Source organism: Mesocricetus auratus, unplaced genomic scaffold (genome assembly GCF_017639785.1).
Source record: "Mesocricetus auratus isolate SY011 unplaced genomic scaffold, BCM_Maur_2.0 Super-Scaffold_100008, whole genome shotgun sequence".
Classification (NCBI taxonomy): domain Eukaryota; kingdom Metazoa; phylum Chordata; class Mammalia; order Rodentia; family Cricetidae; genus Mesocricetus; species Mesocricetus auratus.
Genome location: NW_024429192.1, coordinates 54,103,682 through 54,120,765, shown reverse-complemented (window position 1 = coordinate 54,120,765; position 17,084 = coordinate 54,103,682). Strand labels below are relative to the sequence as shown.

Here is a 17,084-nt window from a genome sequence, read left to right as displayed (position 1 = left end):
CTGCGCTTTATAATGAACTATACACTCAAACAGTGAGCCAAAATAGATCCTCCCTTTCTTAAATCATTTTTCTCAAATATTTTACCACAGCAACACGAAAAGTTAACCAATCCATCTATTAAAAAATAGGTGAAATTTTCCTAATCTTGGGACAAACAGCTATCAAGATACAGGATACTTATTGGACTCTAAGTAAATATAACCTGAAAAGATCATTACCAGAGTATATTCAAGTTAAACTGTAAAAAGTTTAAGTTTGGACTGGAGAGATAAGCCAGTGGAAATCACTTTTGGCATAAACATCTAACTCCCCCAAGCCTTTGGAGAAAACAGGCAAGGCATTGTGGCTATCTCTAATCCCAGCACTCAGAAGGCACAGTCAGAGCATCTCCGGGGTCAGCTGGCTAGTGAAATCAGCTGGAAATGGTGAGCTCCAGGTTCAGCAAGAGATCATGCCTCAATAAATAAAGTACTGATCAATGAAGAAAAACAGTTGACGTCAATTGACTTCTACAACATTTGTACACACACACACACACACACACACACCCTAATATTTTAAGTTTAAGACAAAGAAAATTCTAAAACCTATAAGAATAAAATGTTTAGTCATATTTAAGAACACCACCCCTAAAGTAAAATATTTGTCAGCAACACTTTGCAAGGCAAGAGAAAACAGAATTCTAACTTGTAACTTCTGGAAGAAAACAACTTCTGAGCAAGAAGCTTTTCAAAACAAAGGAGAAATAAAGACCTTTCAAAAAAGCAAAAACTCAAGAAGGTCATCACCACTAGACCATTACAAAATAAGGCTCAGGAAGTTCTACATCCAAAAGCTAAAAATAACTACCATCTTGAAAATACATAACTCACTAGAAGAAATCCACAAGAGAGAAAAGAAAAGAATCAAACCATATCAGAGCAATAGACCACAAAATCTCAATTAACAATTAAAAAGGAAGAAAAACACCCACAGAATATTCAAAACACCAAAAAGAAAACTGGCAGAAATAACAGTAGTAATGATTTTGACTCAGCTGTGACCTTGAATATAAATGGATTACATTCATCAACTAAAAAATATAAAGGGTTAAAGAGGTATTATGCAACAGGAAGGGTTAAATTGGGGTGGGGCCGTGAGGGCCTCTATCAAATAGACTGTTGACTCGAGGAAGGAACATGGGGAGGGATAACACCAAAGACCTCTTGAAAAAGTCATAAGGAAACCTGCTACTGTAGTAGTTTCTGAAAATATATTCAGGTACACATACACACATAAAAAGAATTTTAATGAAGTTACCCTACAATGGAGGTACAATACTCCAACTAGAAACCACATGCTAGCAAATAAAAAAAGTACTACAAATGGGTTAATTCTTTTTGATTTGTTATACATTGGGATCTCATAGATCCACAAGCATTACAAGCTATTGTTGATGCCATTGAATACCCCTTCAGAACTTGAAGGCAAGACCCTATTGCTAAAGACATCATATACTTGAGTCATAGAACATAGAGAAACCAAGTCACAAAAAGTGGCTTAATGATACAACTCAAAAAGTCTGGACAACAAGAACAAACCAAATTCAAAACCAATTGATGACAATAAATAATACAAACACAAAGAAAACAATACAAATAGTCACCTAATCTAAGAACTGGTTCTTTGATAAAACAAACAAGATTGACAGATTCTAGACTCAGCTAACCAAAAAAACAAAACAAACAACAACAAAACAAAAAACAGAATCAGAAACAAACAGGCAAACATTATAACAGATACCAAAGAAATTTAAAACATTATAAGGGAATACTAGTTATAATGGGAAACTTAAAAGAATTAGATACATTTCTTTTAAATAAAAATTAAACCAAGAAGTCACCAATCTAAACAAACTCATAACAAATGAAGAGCTTGAAATAGTAATAAAGCTTCCCAACCCAACAAGGAAAAGTCCAAGCCCTGATGGATTCACAGCAAAATAAACAAAAAAGAAAAAAAGAAAACTTAAATCCAATATCCATGTTGAACATAGAGAAAAACTCAAAGCAACACTGAACTCAGGAAAGAGATAAAGGATATCCACTATGCCCATTCTTTTGCAGTATTGTGTTAGAAGCACTAGTTGGAGCTATAGACAAGGAAATTAAAGGGGTAGAAATGAGAAAAGAAGAGGTCAAACTATCTCTATTTGCAAATGACTTGATATTATATATGAATCATCTTAAACATTTTACCAGAAAATTTCTAGAAAGGTAAACAAATTCAGCAATGTGGCAGTGTACAGAATCAACTTGCAGATATCAACAGTTTTTCTATACAATAACAGCAAACATACAGAGAAATAGATCATGGATACATTCCCATTTAAATTGCCTCAAAGAAAACAAAGTATCTAGAAACAAACCTAATAAAGGTGAAGGACCTTCACAATGAAAACTTTAAAACCTGTAAAGAGAGACAAAAGCACTAGAAAATAGAGTGATATAGTATGACCATAGATTAGAATATTGTAAACACCAGGTGTTGGTGGAGCATGCCTTTAATCCCAGTACTCGGGAGGCAGAAGCAGGAGGATCTCTGTGAGTTCGAGGCCAGCCTGGTCTACAGAGCCAGTTCTAGGACAGGCTCCAAAGCAATACAGAGAAACTCTGTCTCAAAAAAACAAAATGTGTGTGTGTGTGTGTGTGTGTGTATGTATTTATTGTGAAAATGATGATTTTACCAAAAGCTACTTACAGATTTGATGCAATCCCAATCAAAATCCCCATCTCATTCTAGACAGAAATAGAAGAAAATATCCTAAACCTCATTTAGAACCACAAAAGATCCTAGATAGTCAAAGCAATCCAGAGCAGAAAAACAATGCTGGACTAATTACAATTCCAGATCCCAAGGTATATTTTAGAGCTATTATGATAAAAAACAAACAAACAAAAACAGTGACATGGTACTGGCACAAAAACAGACACGTAGACTGAGAGAACAAAATCAAAGATATAAACATGAGCACATGTAACTTTAGCCACTTAATATTTGACTAAGACAACATACACCTTCAGCAAATGGTTCTGGGAAAACTGGATGTTCACAGCAAAAGAATGAAATTAAATCCATATCCATCACCTTACAAAAAACTAACTCCAAATGAATCAAAGACCTAAATATGAAGCCTGATTCTGCTAGAAGAAAACATACACAATTCCCTATATGATGTAGGTAGGGAATTACTTTCTCACTAGAACTCCATTTGCCCAAGAATTAAGGCCAACAACTGACATGTGAGATTTCACAAACATCAAAAGCTCCATACAGCTAAAGAAACAACTCCAGAAAAAGGAAGCCCACAGTATGGGGAAGAGTCACTGCCCAGCTATACTTCTGACAGAGGATTAATAACCAGAATATATAAAGAACTAAAAAACCAAAATAACCCCTTCAAAAAGTAGGACTGATACATGAAGAGAGAGTTCTCAAAAGAAGAAAAAATTGTGGCTGGATAGAAAGCTCCATTGTTAAGAGCACTGACTGTTCTTCCAGAGGACCCGTGTTCAGTTCCAAGCAACCACATGGCAGCCAACAATTATCGATAACTACAGTTCCAGTGTACCTGGCACCTTTACATGGTCAAAACACCATAGCACATCAAATAAATAAATAACAAATACTTTTAAAATGAAGAAAAAAGTGTCCCAGAAATATTTCAAATAGTTTCCATCATTCCTAGCAATTAGGGATTCTGGGAAGGAAAAGTACAATATCTCATTAAAGAATGGATTATTTCACCTATATCTTTATCATGACCTAAGGTGGACCTACAAAGAACCATGACTAAGAAATAAATGTGATTTTTATGTAACTTGTTACATAATGAAGTCTGGCAAGAACCACCTTTATGTGATTATGTATCCTTGGACCCAGGGGCATCTCTTACCTACAGTCTGACCATCTTCCTTCATTTCCCTGCCCCTCACAGCCATCTGTTCCTAGTTCCTATTACCATTCAGTGAAGATGTGCTAAAATTCAGTCTGAGAGTCAACTCCAGATATTGAGCCAAGTAAGAGTCAGAAGAGAGCCAGAGATTTATTCAGAGTCAGAGATGCCAGCATAGCCAAACCCAAGCAGGAACCATAGCTAGAACCATGTTCAGAGTGAGAGTCTGATGTAGAATAGTTCTCAGAAATGTGGAATTCAGGAGAGAGACCAGTCATGGCAGAGCAATTCCCAGTAGCAGGACAGGTTTTAGAAGTCAGAGAAGGAACGAGAGATGTCAAATGGAACCCAGTTTACAAATACTGTGTGTGCACTGCCCTCTCCCTATACCCATTTATTTATTTAATGCCCAATGTCAATTTAGCAGGTCCACTCACCCCTGCTCTTTTCTTGCCCCATATCTCTATCTCTTTTCCCTCCCTTCCTCCCTTTCTTTCCCTCTCAAGACAGGGTTTCTCTGTAACAATCTTGGTTGTCCTGGAACTCACTTTGTAGACCAGGCTGGCCTCAAACTTGGACAAATCCATCTGCCTCTGCCTCCTGAGTGCTTAGATTATAGATGCATGCCATCACTAGCAGACTTCATTTCTTTTTTCTCTCTACCAAAGAGCACTGACTGCCCAGGATTGTTAAGTCTCTATGCTTAAAGCAGCTGAGAGATGGGACAGTTCTAAGATATCTGACAGCATATCTTTATCTCTCTTTTCAGTCTATCTTTAATCAACCTCCTTCACCTCTTCCCAACATACCTACACACACCCTTCAGTGCCGTCAAAGTTCCCCTTTCTATTTATATTATCCCCTGTCTTGGCTAGTTTTATGTTAACTTGACACAGCTAAAGTAATCTGAAAGGAGGGAACCTCAGTTGAAAAAAAATGCCTCCATAAGATCCAGGCATTTTCTTAATTAGTGATTGACAGGGGAGAACCCAGTCCATGGTGGGTGGTGCTAGCCCTTAGCTGCTGTTCCTGGGTTCTATAAGAAAGTCATGAAGAACAATCCAGTAAGCAGCATCCCTCTGTGGCCTCTGCATCAGCTCCTGCCACCAGGTTCCTGCCCTGTTTGATGTTCTGTCCTGAATTTCTTCTATGATAAACAGTGATGTAGAATGTAAGCCAAGTAAACCTTTCCTCACCAACTTTATTTAGGTCAAGGTGTTTCATCACAGCAATAGTAACCCCAACTAAGACACCCCCTCTACTTTCTATCATCCAAGAGATAACCACTGTGTCTTACTGTGTTTTTCCTACCTTACCCCCTCACATCCACAATAATTAATAAACAATAACATGCATACAGTACTTTCAGTGTCCTCTTACTCCCTAACATGTTTGGTGTTTATGGAGTGAATGTTTTATACTTGGCTCTATCTTCATTAGAGGGTCTATCCCTGGATAGGGACTGTTGCTGCAAATAATATTCTCCCAAGGAGAACATGGGTAATGGAGCCCTGAATACCAGTCTAACAGGGAGAAATGAGTCTTCAACCTTGCTATAATATAGTACCTCTGAAACATTTCAAACACTTCCATTGAAAGAAAAAAGGTGAGCCAAATAAAAATAAATAAATTCAACCAGCAATCTAACTCTAGATATGCAGGTCTAAATGTAAAAAGGAAAGTAACATGAAAAACGAAGACTACATGTATACTACAAAAACTACCAATCCCAGAGCAATGGCCCCTCCTGAGAGTCCTTAGACAAAATTCCAGACAATGAACTCAAAATGAGTATAAATATCCTCAAATAAATGAAAGAGGAAATAAATACATTCCTGAATTAACTCCAAGACAGAGTATACATCTAAATGGAGTAAGAAACCCAATGTAAGATATGAAAATGTGATTCAATAGAGAAATAATAAAGAAATAGTTGGTCAAATTACTGAAAACAAGTTACTGTTGCGTGTTCAGTCCCAAATGGGACATCTATTTCACCCCTTATAAGGCCTAGGGAACACTGCAGAAGAGGAGACAGAAAAAAATGTAAGAGAAGGAGGACAGGGAGGTATGAGCCAATGAAACACTGTCTGCTTGCCGTACAGCTGCTGTGAACTTACACAAGCTTAGGATTTCAACATTCCATCATGGAACTCTTGAAGCCCTACCTCTACCTGAAGAGCGGCTGTCAATTAATGTGACAACTGGTCTCATGCTCCTGCAGCTACTCTTCCCCCTCATGATGCACTCTATCGCTCTGGAACTGTTAGCTCAAATAAACCTTCCCTCCCTTAAACTGCTCTTTATTCATGGTATTCTATCACAGCAACAGAAACAAAACTAAGGCAGGTGTCACAATACAGGGACAACCTGAAGAATCCTTAAAGCGAAAGAAATGTCATTTCCAGAGTATATCCTAATTACATTATGTTTAAATATTATTTGCTTTATTATGAGGAGCAGGCTAAATAAGGTTTTCATTTTTTAACTCTTCCTCTACTCCTCCAAGGTCCACTCCCGTTTCCTCCCCACCCAAATTTGTGGTGGGGGGTTAACACATCAAATACACATGGTACTGACCACTCTTGGATGCACAGCCTTCCACTGGAGTGTGACCAACTCACCAAGGGTGACACCCTTAAAGAAAACTGACTCTGCTTCTCCCATCAGCTATCAATTAGCAATAGCTCCTCAGCTAGAGGTAGAAATTTGAGCCCATCTCTACTCTCTATCCTGAGATTTTTTTTTTGGTCTGGCTTAAGCTTGCCAAGTCTTGTGCACGTTGTCACAACTGCTCTGAATTCATATGTACAACTACCCTGCTATGTTCAGAAATTACCGTTTCCTTGTAGTCATATACTGCCTTCTGCTATTAGTATTTCTGCCCCCTTTTCCAAAATGATTCCTGAGCCTTGGGAGGAAGAGATGTAATAAAGATGCCCTGTTTAGGGCTGAGGATTCTGTAGCTTCTTATTTTCTGCAACTTGATAAGTTGTAAGTCTCTGTATTAATTACCATATGTTACAAAAGATGTTCTGATGAGGGTTAAGAGATACATTGATCTATGTGTATAATGACAAACCATTAGGAGTTGGATTACTACTATGTCCATTTAGCAGAGTAATAGTAGCAGTTTCTTCACTAGGGCCTTTGACCTATCTAGCCACAGGTTCTTGGGCTCAATACTGGTACCAGGTTTGAGTTTCAATTTGTGGAGTGGACCTTAAATCCAAGCAGAAAGTGGTTGGTAATTCCCATATTTTTCATGCCACCATAGAACCAGCAGACATGCCACCATAGCACCAGCGGACATGCCACCATAGCACCAATGGATATGCCACTATAGCACCAGAAGACATGTCCTGCCAGGTCAATTGTTACTGTAGCTGGATAATATAAGTGATTGTTTTTCTACTCCAGTAGCATACATAGCATCTTCCAACATGGTAAAAAGCTAGCCTATAGACATGAAACTTCCAGCTGAGTGCCATCTTGGTTTCTCTGTGTGTTCTTGTGACTCAAGTATGTGGTGTCTTCAGTAATATGAACTTACTGTCAGGTTATGGAAAATAAAAGCTTTGGCAATAGTCTACAATGTTTGGGAGGGTCTTTGGGACCTCAATGGCTAACAAACTCCAAAAGAAGTAACCCATTTGTGACACCATACCCACAGGGGTGCCATTATTCCATTATTGGGTGACTTCATTTAAACTCTTTATTGTATATGTGAATGTTTATATTTTAGAAGTTTCTTCAGTAGTAGGTTCCCAAATGACTTTTTCAAAGTATTTAGAATTATTTACCCCTTCCCCTTATTCTCTTGTCTACCCTGCCCTTCCATTACTCACCCCATTAAACCCTTTCTGTTCCATTATTCTCCTTTAACTCTTTATACCACTGTGTTCTATCCCTCCTTCCTTGAAGTTCTCCCTTCCATGTAGCACCTTAATAATTTGTTAATCTCTATGGGCCTGGAATGGATTTTTTGAAACTTCAAGTTACACACCTCTTCCAACAAGGCCATACCGTCTAATCCTTCCCAAAACACTTCCATCAACTAGGTATCTCAAACATTCAAATATATGAGCCTATGGGGGCCATTCTCATTCAAACTACCACCACAGAGTCTTTGGGTATACATAGAAGAGTGGTAAAACTGATCACATAGTAGATCTATTTCTATCTTTTAGAAGAATCTCCATACTGATATCCATAGTGGATGCACCTGTTTGCATTCCTGCTAACAGCGAATAAATGTTCCTTTATTCCCCACTTCTTCCTCTATCAGATTCAGGGTATCAAATACACTGGAGCTGAGTTTTATTCAGGACATGTAGTTATCCAGTTTTACCAGCACCATTTGTTATAGATACTACCTTTTCTCCAATATATATTGTCGGCCTCTTTGTCAAAATAAGTGTAGAATATTGTTCTTAAGATTTTTTATTTATGTTTATGTACAAATGCCTGCATGAATGTATAAGCACCATGTGTGTGCCTGCTGCCCTTAGAAGCCATAAGAGACCACTAAACCCTCTGGAATAGAATTATAGATAGTCAGGAGCCACCGTATTGATGCTAGGAACCAAACACAGACCCTCTGCAGGTGCTTTTGCTGCCGAGCCATCTGTCTAGCTCCCTAGTTGTGGATTCACACAACAGTTTATAAAACATCAGAGGTAAAAGAAACTGGGTCAAAGAAGACATGAGGTTTCTCAGAAATATTTCTTAAACCTAAATGTAAATCTCAGAATAAAAGATTTAATTTGAAAAATGGAGAAGACATTAAAATGCACTTGGGAATAAATCTAGAGCACTATATGCACATTATTATAAAAAAAAGATGCTATCAAATTAATGACTGTTTCTACCTTAAGAAACTAAAAAGGGAATTGGGAGCATGGCAGGAGGGGGAGGGAGAGAGAAGAGGAGGGGAGAAGATGCAGGGAGGAGAACATGAGGGATCAGAAAGATTGAGTGGGGAGATGAACAGAAGAGACTAAGGGAGCCACTATAGGTTTAAAGAGAAATCTGGCACTAGGGAATTGTACAGAGATCCACAAGGATGACCCCAACTAAGAACCCAAGCAATAGTGGAGAGGCTACCTTAAATGGCCTTCCCTTATAATGAGAATGGTGACTACCTTAAATGCCATCCTAGAGCCTTCATCCAGTAGCTGATTGAAGCAGAAGCAGAGATCCACAGCTAAGCACTGGGCCAAACTTCTGGAATCCAGTCTCAGAAAGGGAGGAGTGACAAACAAAAGAGTTAAGACCACTCTGGGAAAACCCACACAAACAGCTGACCTGAGCAAGTGGGAACTCATGGACCCTGGTCTGACAGCTGGGGAACCCAACATAGGACAAAACCAGGCCCCCTGAATGTGGTGTCAGCTAGAAGCACTGGGCAGTCTACGGGCCTCTGGCAGTGGAACCAGGATGTATCCCTAGTGCAAAAATGGACTTCAGGAGCCCATTTCCCATGGAGGGATACTCTTAGCCTAGATACACAGGGGAGGGCCTAGACCCTGCCCCAAATAACTTGACAGATTTGATGATCCCTCATGGAAGGTCTCACTCTCCCCAGGGAATGGTAGGGAACATGGGAGGATGGGAGGGAGAGGGAACTGGGATTGATATGTAAAATAAGATTGTTTCTAATTCAAATAAAATTTATTTTAAAAAAAAGAAACTAAAAAGGGACAAACTAAACCCAAAGTAAATTTTAAAAAAGATCAAAGTAGAAACTAATGTATAGGATAGAGATAAACAATAAAGAAAAGTGAGTCCAAAAGTTCAATCTTTGTGGGTAATTGATAAACTTCTAACTAGACTGATCAGAAAAACAGAATGACCATGTAAGCAATAGCAGAGGTTAAAGCAGGGATATCAACATTGATCCCAAAGACAAAAATACACTAAGAAATCTGACAGTGGTGATTTTAGCAATAGGTTCTAATTTTTAACGAAACAATACACTTTTTGGTTACAAATGCTTTACTTACTTGAATTAATAATTAACAAAAATTAAGGATACATTCGTATAGCACCTGTTCTTGTTCCAATAGCCAAGATTTTCTGGACTGGATCAAAGGCCAGTGCTGTGGGCTGATAAGGAAAACCATGCCGAACTGTCTGAAAGAGAGTAAATAGTAGAAATAGTCATCAGGGAAGCAAATATTAAAATCATGACAAGACAGTATTAAATGGCCACCAGGACGACTATAACTAGCTTTTAAATGAAAAAAGTGGACATGGAATAACCTATCACACATTGTCCCAACTTTAGAAAATTACCAACAGCCACGTAGTTGTGGCACACACATTTAATTCTTAGACTCTGGAGGCAAAAGCAGGTGGATATCTGTGAATTCAGGGCCAGCCTCACTATAGAGTGAGTTCCAAAACAGCTAGAGCTACACAGAGAAACCCTGTCTTGAAAAAGAAATAAAAACAATCTTAAAATTTGTTAGCAAACTAAATGTATGCTATATATACCTATAGCAGGCCTTAGCAATTCTACTGTATATATACCTAATTTAAGGTGCATATCCACAAAATTATTTTCTTAATTATGACACTAGTAAATTTAATCACAAGAGTAGACACTCAGAAATATCTCAGGTGTCTATCAATAAAAGAACGTTTAAAATGTGGTCTAATCATGAAATGTAATATCATGCAACAATTAAAGATTTTTACTAATAGGTGAAGTAGCATGAATGATTACCAAAAGTATTGTGACATTACAATTTCATGTCCCACTTATTTCTCTGCAATTTAGTTTTTTCTATCACTGTCATGCACATAGTTTAACAAATCGCATAATTCATGGTGCTTAAAATTCATTTATCTGTCCTAACTCTCTTTAATAACTTCCAGAATCAATTATTTTTATTATCTTTTGCCATTTGTTTTGGTTCTCTTTTTTTTTTTTTTTTTTGGTTTTTGTTTTTTCAAGACAGGGTTTCTCTGTGGCTTTGGAGGCTATCCTGGAACTAGTTCTTGAGGACCAGGCTGGTCTCGAACTCATAGAGGTCCACCTGCCTCTGCCTCCAGAGTGCTAGGATTAAAGGAGTGTGCCACCACTGCCCGGCTTGTTTTGGTTCTTTTACTTGATCTATCTTAACAGTTTTTATACTACTACTTACTAACTTTTAGGAAAACCATTTCTTCTCTTTGTCCCCCTCCATTACATGCACATGTACTTACTGTATGCCTATTTCCCAATAAAGCATAACTACTTGCATTGTACTATTGCTATTCTCTTATTCTGCCATTTAAGTTGTTTTCTCCCTGGGGCTGAAATTGTTTTCTTAACTTGCTTAGTATTTATCTGCTTGTTATGAATCCAACATCAAATTCTTCCCTCAATTGCCCAAATTTCATTTTAATGATAAATATATGGTTCATATTTTTAGTGAGGTAGAGTCAGACAATCAAATGACATGAAAACAACCTATAGTGACAAAAACAAACAAACTAGTTGTCCTGAGCTCATTAGCAGAAGAATGAGCTGGAAACAAAAGCCCATGAGAAATAAAATACTACTCTTAATATGGTAATAATATCAGAGAAAACTCATTACATTGTAAAACTTACATAATTTCATGTTATTTTAAGCATTTTACAGGAAAATGTTAATGAACATAAAATACAAATCCATTAATGAAGCCATTAATGAAATGTAACTATTTCAAATAGTTTATTTCAGAAATAGAAATGATGTCATATATAATTGCATCATCTTTAAGTACATACGGAGTATATAGACTAGATGCATATACTTCATATATCTTTATGCATAGCAAACATCAATATTAAATTACTTAATTCTTTTCCTTCCTTAAATTTTGATCCCTACAGGCCCCAACTTCAAACTGTAAGAACTTTATATACTCATAAAATAATTATTGGTATGATACAGAGAAATTAACATAATTTTTATCATGTAAGTTTCTTTACAAATGGTATTTCTAAAAAGGAATCTTATGATCATGCTGTACTTTATGTCACTACAACCTCTGTGAGCTTATTGTTAGAGTTTGTGATGCTGATTGGTTTCTTCATATTAATTACACTATCTCCTGATGATATTTAAATTGATACACTATTGTTGGAAAAGTAAAAAATAAAAATGAATTCTCACTATAAATCCAAACGCACTATTTCTCTTGTATAGAAAAGAAAAGGAAATTTTAAAGTGTGTCTCTGTTGGAATTAAACAGAAACCTTCAGAACAGAAGATGGTGAACACCACCAGCCTAATTTAGGTAGAATCCATGGAGGGTAAACTAGGAATAGCTGGAGATAATAATAAGAGGTTTAATAAGAGGTTGGAATGGCAGAAAATCTCTAGTGTCAAAACAAAGTGAAATTGGAAACTTGCAAGGCAATACAGGAGAAAATTCCAGAACCTGTCCTAGAGAGAGAGACTGACTCAGCGAACCAGAGCAACTGCAGATGGCAGCAAAGACAGAGCCTTGGAGCATCTGCAGTGTACTGTGAGGACAGACATTGTAAGGGAGAGGAGACAATGCTGACATTGTCAGCTGCACTAGCAGAAAGACGGGGTACCAGGAAAGCCCTCTCCTCTTTGTACTAGATGGGGGAAGTATCAAAAACCCATTTTTTAAAGACTCCTATTTAGTGAATAGCTTGGTAACTTTCCCTGAACCATACTCTGAGAACAAAGAAGCAAAAAATATAAAATGGGAAAAAGAAAACATATTCAACAAATGGTACTAGTATAACTGGCTGTCAACATGTAGAAGAATACAAATAGATCCATATCTATCGCCATGTAAAAAAAACTCAAATTCAAATGGATTAAAGAACTCAATATAAATCCATCCACACTGAACCTCATAAAAGAGAAAGTGGGAAATACACTTGAATGCATAGGCACAGTAGACCATTTCCTAAATAAAACACCAGTAGCACAGACACTGAGAGCGACAATTAATAAATGGGACCTCCTGAAACTGAGAAGCTTCTGTAAAGCAAAGAACATGGTCAACAAGATAAAATGGCTCCCTACAGAATGGGTAAAGATCTTCACCAACCCCATATCTGACTGAGGGCTGATCTCCAAAATATACAAAGAACTCAAGAAACTAGACATCAAACTACCAAATAATCCAATTTTAAAATGGTGTACAGATCTAAACAGAGGATTCTCAACAGAACAATCTCAAACAATGGAAAGACACTTAAGGAAATGTTTAACATTCTTAGTCATCAATAGAGGGAGCCATTGTAGGTTTAAAGAGAAATCTGGCACTAGGGAAATGTTCAGAGATCCACAAGGATGATCCCAACTAAGAATCTAAGCAATAGTGGAGAGGCTACCTTAAATGCCTTTCCCCTATAATGAGATTGATGACTACTTTAAATGCCATCCTAGAGCCTTCATCCAGTAGCTGATGGAAGCAGAAGCAGAGCTCCACAGCTAAGCACTGAGCTAAACTCCTGGAATCCAATTGTAGAGAAGGAGGAGGGATGAGCAAAGGGGTCAAGACCATGCTGGAGAAACCAACAGAAACAGTTGACCTGACCAAGTGAGAGCACATGAACCCCAGTTGTAAAGCTGGGTTACCAGCACTGGACCGAACCAAGCCCTCTGAATGTGGGTGCCAGTTAGGAGGCATGGGCAATCTATGGGACCTCCGACAGTGGAACCAGTGTTTATCCCTGTACACAAATGGACTTTGGGAGCCCATTCACCAAGGAGGGATACTCTCTCAGCCCAGATACACAGAGTAAGGCCTAGGCCCTGCCCCAAATGATGTGACAGACCTTTGATGATCCCCCATTGAAAGTCTCACACTCCTTAGAGAGTGGGTAGAGGGTGGGATAGGGGGTTTGTGGGGGCATGAGAAAATGGGAGGGAGAGGGAACTGGAATTGATATGTAAAATAAGATTGTTTCTAAATTAAATAAATAAATTTAATTTAAAAACCACTCTGAGATTTCATCTTACACTGATCAGAATGGCTAAGATCAAAAATACCAATGACAGCTTATCTGGAGAGGATGTAGAGAAAGGTGAACACTCCTCCATTGCTGGTTGGAGTGCAAACTAGTATAGCCATTGTAGAAAATCAGTATGGCAATTTCTTAGAAAATTAGGGATTAACCTACCTCAAAACCCTGCAATACCACTGTTGAGCATATACGGAAGGAGGCACAGTCACACCACAAGGACATTTGTTCAACTATGTTCATAGCAACATTACTTGTAATAGCCAAATCTTGGAAACAACCTAGATGCCCCTAAACTGAAGACTGGATAAAGAAAATGTGGTATATTTACACAATGGAGTACTACTCAGTGGTAAGAAACAATGACATTCTAAAATTCTCAGGCAAATAACAGAACTAGAAACAAACAAACAAACAAACAAAAAAACATCCTGAATCAAGTAACCCAAAACCAGAAAGAAAACTCTTAAATATGAAACAGACATACAGAAAATACACAATAATCAGTATCACTTCTATACCAATAACTAACATATTGAGAAAGAAATAAGAAAAAACAGTCCTATTCATACTAGCTTATATGGGGATGGCAAACAGCTCAGTGGGTAAGGACATCTGCTGTTAAGCCTGAGAACCTGAGTAATCACAATAACAAAAGCAGCATTGCACAGGCACAAACACAGACACATGGCTCAGTAGAATAGATTCAGTAAAGCTACATGATTACCGTCACCTGATTTTTGACAAAGATAACAAATAAATGGCAGCCTCGTCAATAGACAGGGAAGTGGGGGGGCGGGGAGGACTGGATAACTACACACAAAAGAATAAAAGTAGATATGTTACAGTGTAAAAAATCAACTTAAATCAAAGATAATGTGAGGTAAAACCAAATAGTACTGGTCTAAAAAAGAACATAGTGATAAGATGACTCCTAATGATATTCTGATATAGATCAGGGCCTTGCTGAGCCATTATCATGTGAAGCTTCCTTCTGCAGCAGATGGGAACAAATATAGAGACCCACAGCCAGACAATATGTGGAGAGTGAGAGACCTTGAAACACTCAGCCCTAAAAGAGATATCTCCACCAAATCCCTCTCCTCCTCAGAGCCCAGGGAACCCCAAGAAGGAGGAGGGTGATAGTTTGAATGTAATTGGTCCCCGTAATCACATAGGGAATGACACTATTAGGAGGTGTGGCTTTGTTGGAGTGGGCATGGCCTTGTTGGAGGAAATGTGTCACTGTGGGGGCAGACTTTGAGGTTTCTTATGCTCAGGATATGAATCAGTATCTCAGTCAACTTCCTGCTGCCTACAAGATGTAGATGCCTACAAGCTACGATCCAGCACCATGTCTGTCTGCATGCTGCCATGCTCCCAGCCATGATGACAGTGGACTGGACCTCAGAAACGTTAAATGAGCCACCCCAATTAAATGTTTTCATTTATAAGAGTTGTCTGGTCATGATGTCTCTTCACAGCAGTAGAATACTGTCTAAAACAAGGAGGCAAAAAGAGTGTAAGGGCCAGAGAGGATGGAGGACACCAGGAATACAAGGCCCTCTGAATCAACATGAGCAAAGCTCATACGAACTCACAGAGACTGAAACAGCATGCACAGGGGCTGTACTAGGTTCTCTGCATGTTATGGCTTCCAGTTTTCATGCTTTTATGGGATTCCTGAGTATATGAACAAGTAGGTCTCTGATTCTTGTGCCTTCTCTTAGCTCTTTTCCTTCTGTTGGTTTGTCTTGTCCAACTTCACTGTGATAGCTGTGTTTTTAGATTTTATTTTGTTATATTTTTTTTAAAAAATGAAAGAATAAATGAAAACCTAGCCACTAGGGTAAAGGTAACAACTGAATTGTTATTTATATCTGCCAGGAGAAGGAAAATCAGTTTTCTCTGATACAGTAACACTGTGTATATCAACCACTCCAGGGCAGGCTTCATGTTCAGGAATAGTTTAAACCACAGATAATGGACTCTGGGGTGTGTGTGTGTGTGTGTCTGGAATACCATCAGTAAGCATTTACAGAAAGAATAACTTTTAAGTGAAGAAGTCTCCAACCCATGCAGGAAGAAAGAGAAAGTTTAAATACAAAGTAAATAAATAAAAATCAGTAACTTGTCTATAGTAGCAATAATGACTAATAAAATTAGGGTGACATCACCATTTATATATTTAGTTGTAATTTTGAAATATGTTGAATTTTTTAAAGGCCCCAAGACAAAGACTGTATTCAGTGTATTTCAACAATGTATTTTCCATTATGTAAAGTACCTGGTAAGAGAAAATTGTATTGCTACCTTGAAATTTAATTTGTTTATATAATCATCACTAATAGCAGAATAAATTAATACATTTTATGTATGTAAAACTGCAGGAGTTACAACTGCTAGCATTCTATTAGGAGACTAGTGTTGATGTTGTTAGTTTCTGTTGTAGCTCTGACAACAAAATCCCATCAGAATTTAGTATTCAAGAACAAACTTGTTTACATGCCTAAGAACTTCTATGTTCCTTCTGTGACTGAAGCTGCAAAAATATCTCTTTCAAAGTGTATCTTCTAAAATATATTAGTGGGAAAACAATTTTTAAATCCAGACATAGAAATGAGGAGCTAATGTTAGTATTGTTTTATATATAACAAATTCACTCACTCCTATCTCTCAAATTCCAGATTATAGCTTCACTGCTTTAAGAAATACATGCCAAGATTTTAAGCCAATAGCACAGTTTAGCTTTTATTCAATGTGACTAAGGAATGACTGCAGTACTTTTGAGGTCTCCCCAAATAAATTCCAAGGGATTATGTCGTTCATTTTCTGTCCTAAACTAAGCTTAGGATTAAATATTTAGGACTTTCTAAGTTCAATATCATCTGCATATAAGCAGTATTTTCTTTAAAATTATATTTTAAGAAAAATGAATAGTTGTAACTGTTTCTTACTGTAAAATAAAATTCTTAGAATAATTTTTAAATAAATATGTAATTATCTCTGTGTTTGGAGGTAATATTTCAATTTTCCTTACTAATGAAGTAACAGAAAACTCTCAATAACTACCATCTTCACTCTTTCTCACTGAGTACCTTTGAGATTGTTAACATATGTACATACTAGAGTGATAAAAAATAATGAGCTCTCATTTTTGACACA

The 17,084-nt window shown here is 37.5% G+C and overlaps 1 protein-coding gene across 9 annotated transcripts in view; it reads right to left on the bottom strand.

Annotated features, from left to right (window-relative positions):
* Stxbp5l (syntaxin binding protein 5L) overlaps positions 1 to 17,084 on the bottom strand; it is a 241,517-nt gene that overhangs the window by 200,045 nt on the left and 24,388 nt on the right. For all 9 annotated transcript variants that reach the window (XM_021227995.2, XM_013114406.3, XM_013114408.3 and 6 more), the window contains exon 3: positions 9,973 to 10,070. In XM_021227995.2, coding sequence (XP_021083654.1) covers positions 9,973 to 10,070 — 98 coding nt within the window. The remainder of the gene's footprint in view (positions 1 to 9,972; positions 10,071 to 17,084) is intronic.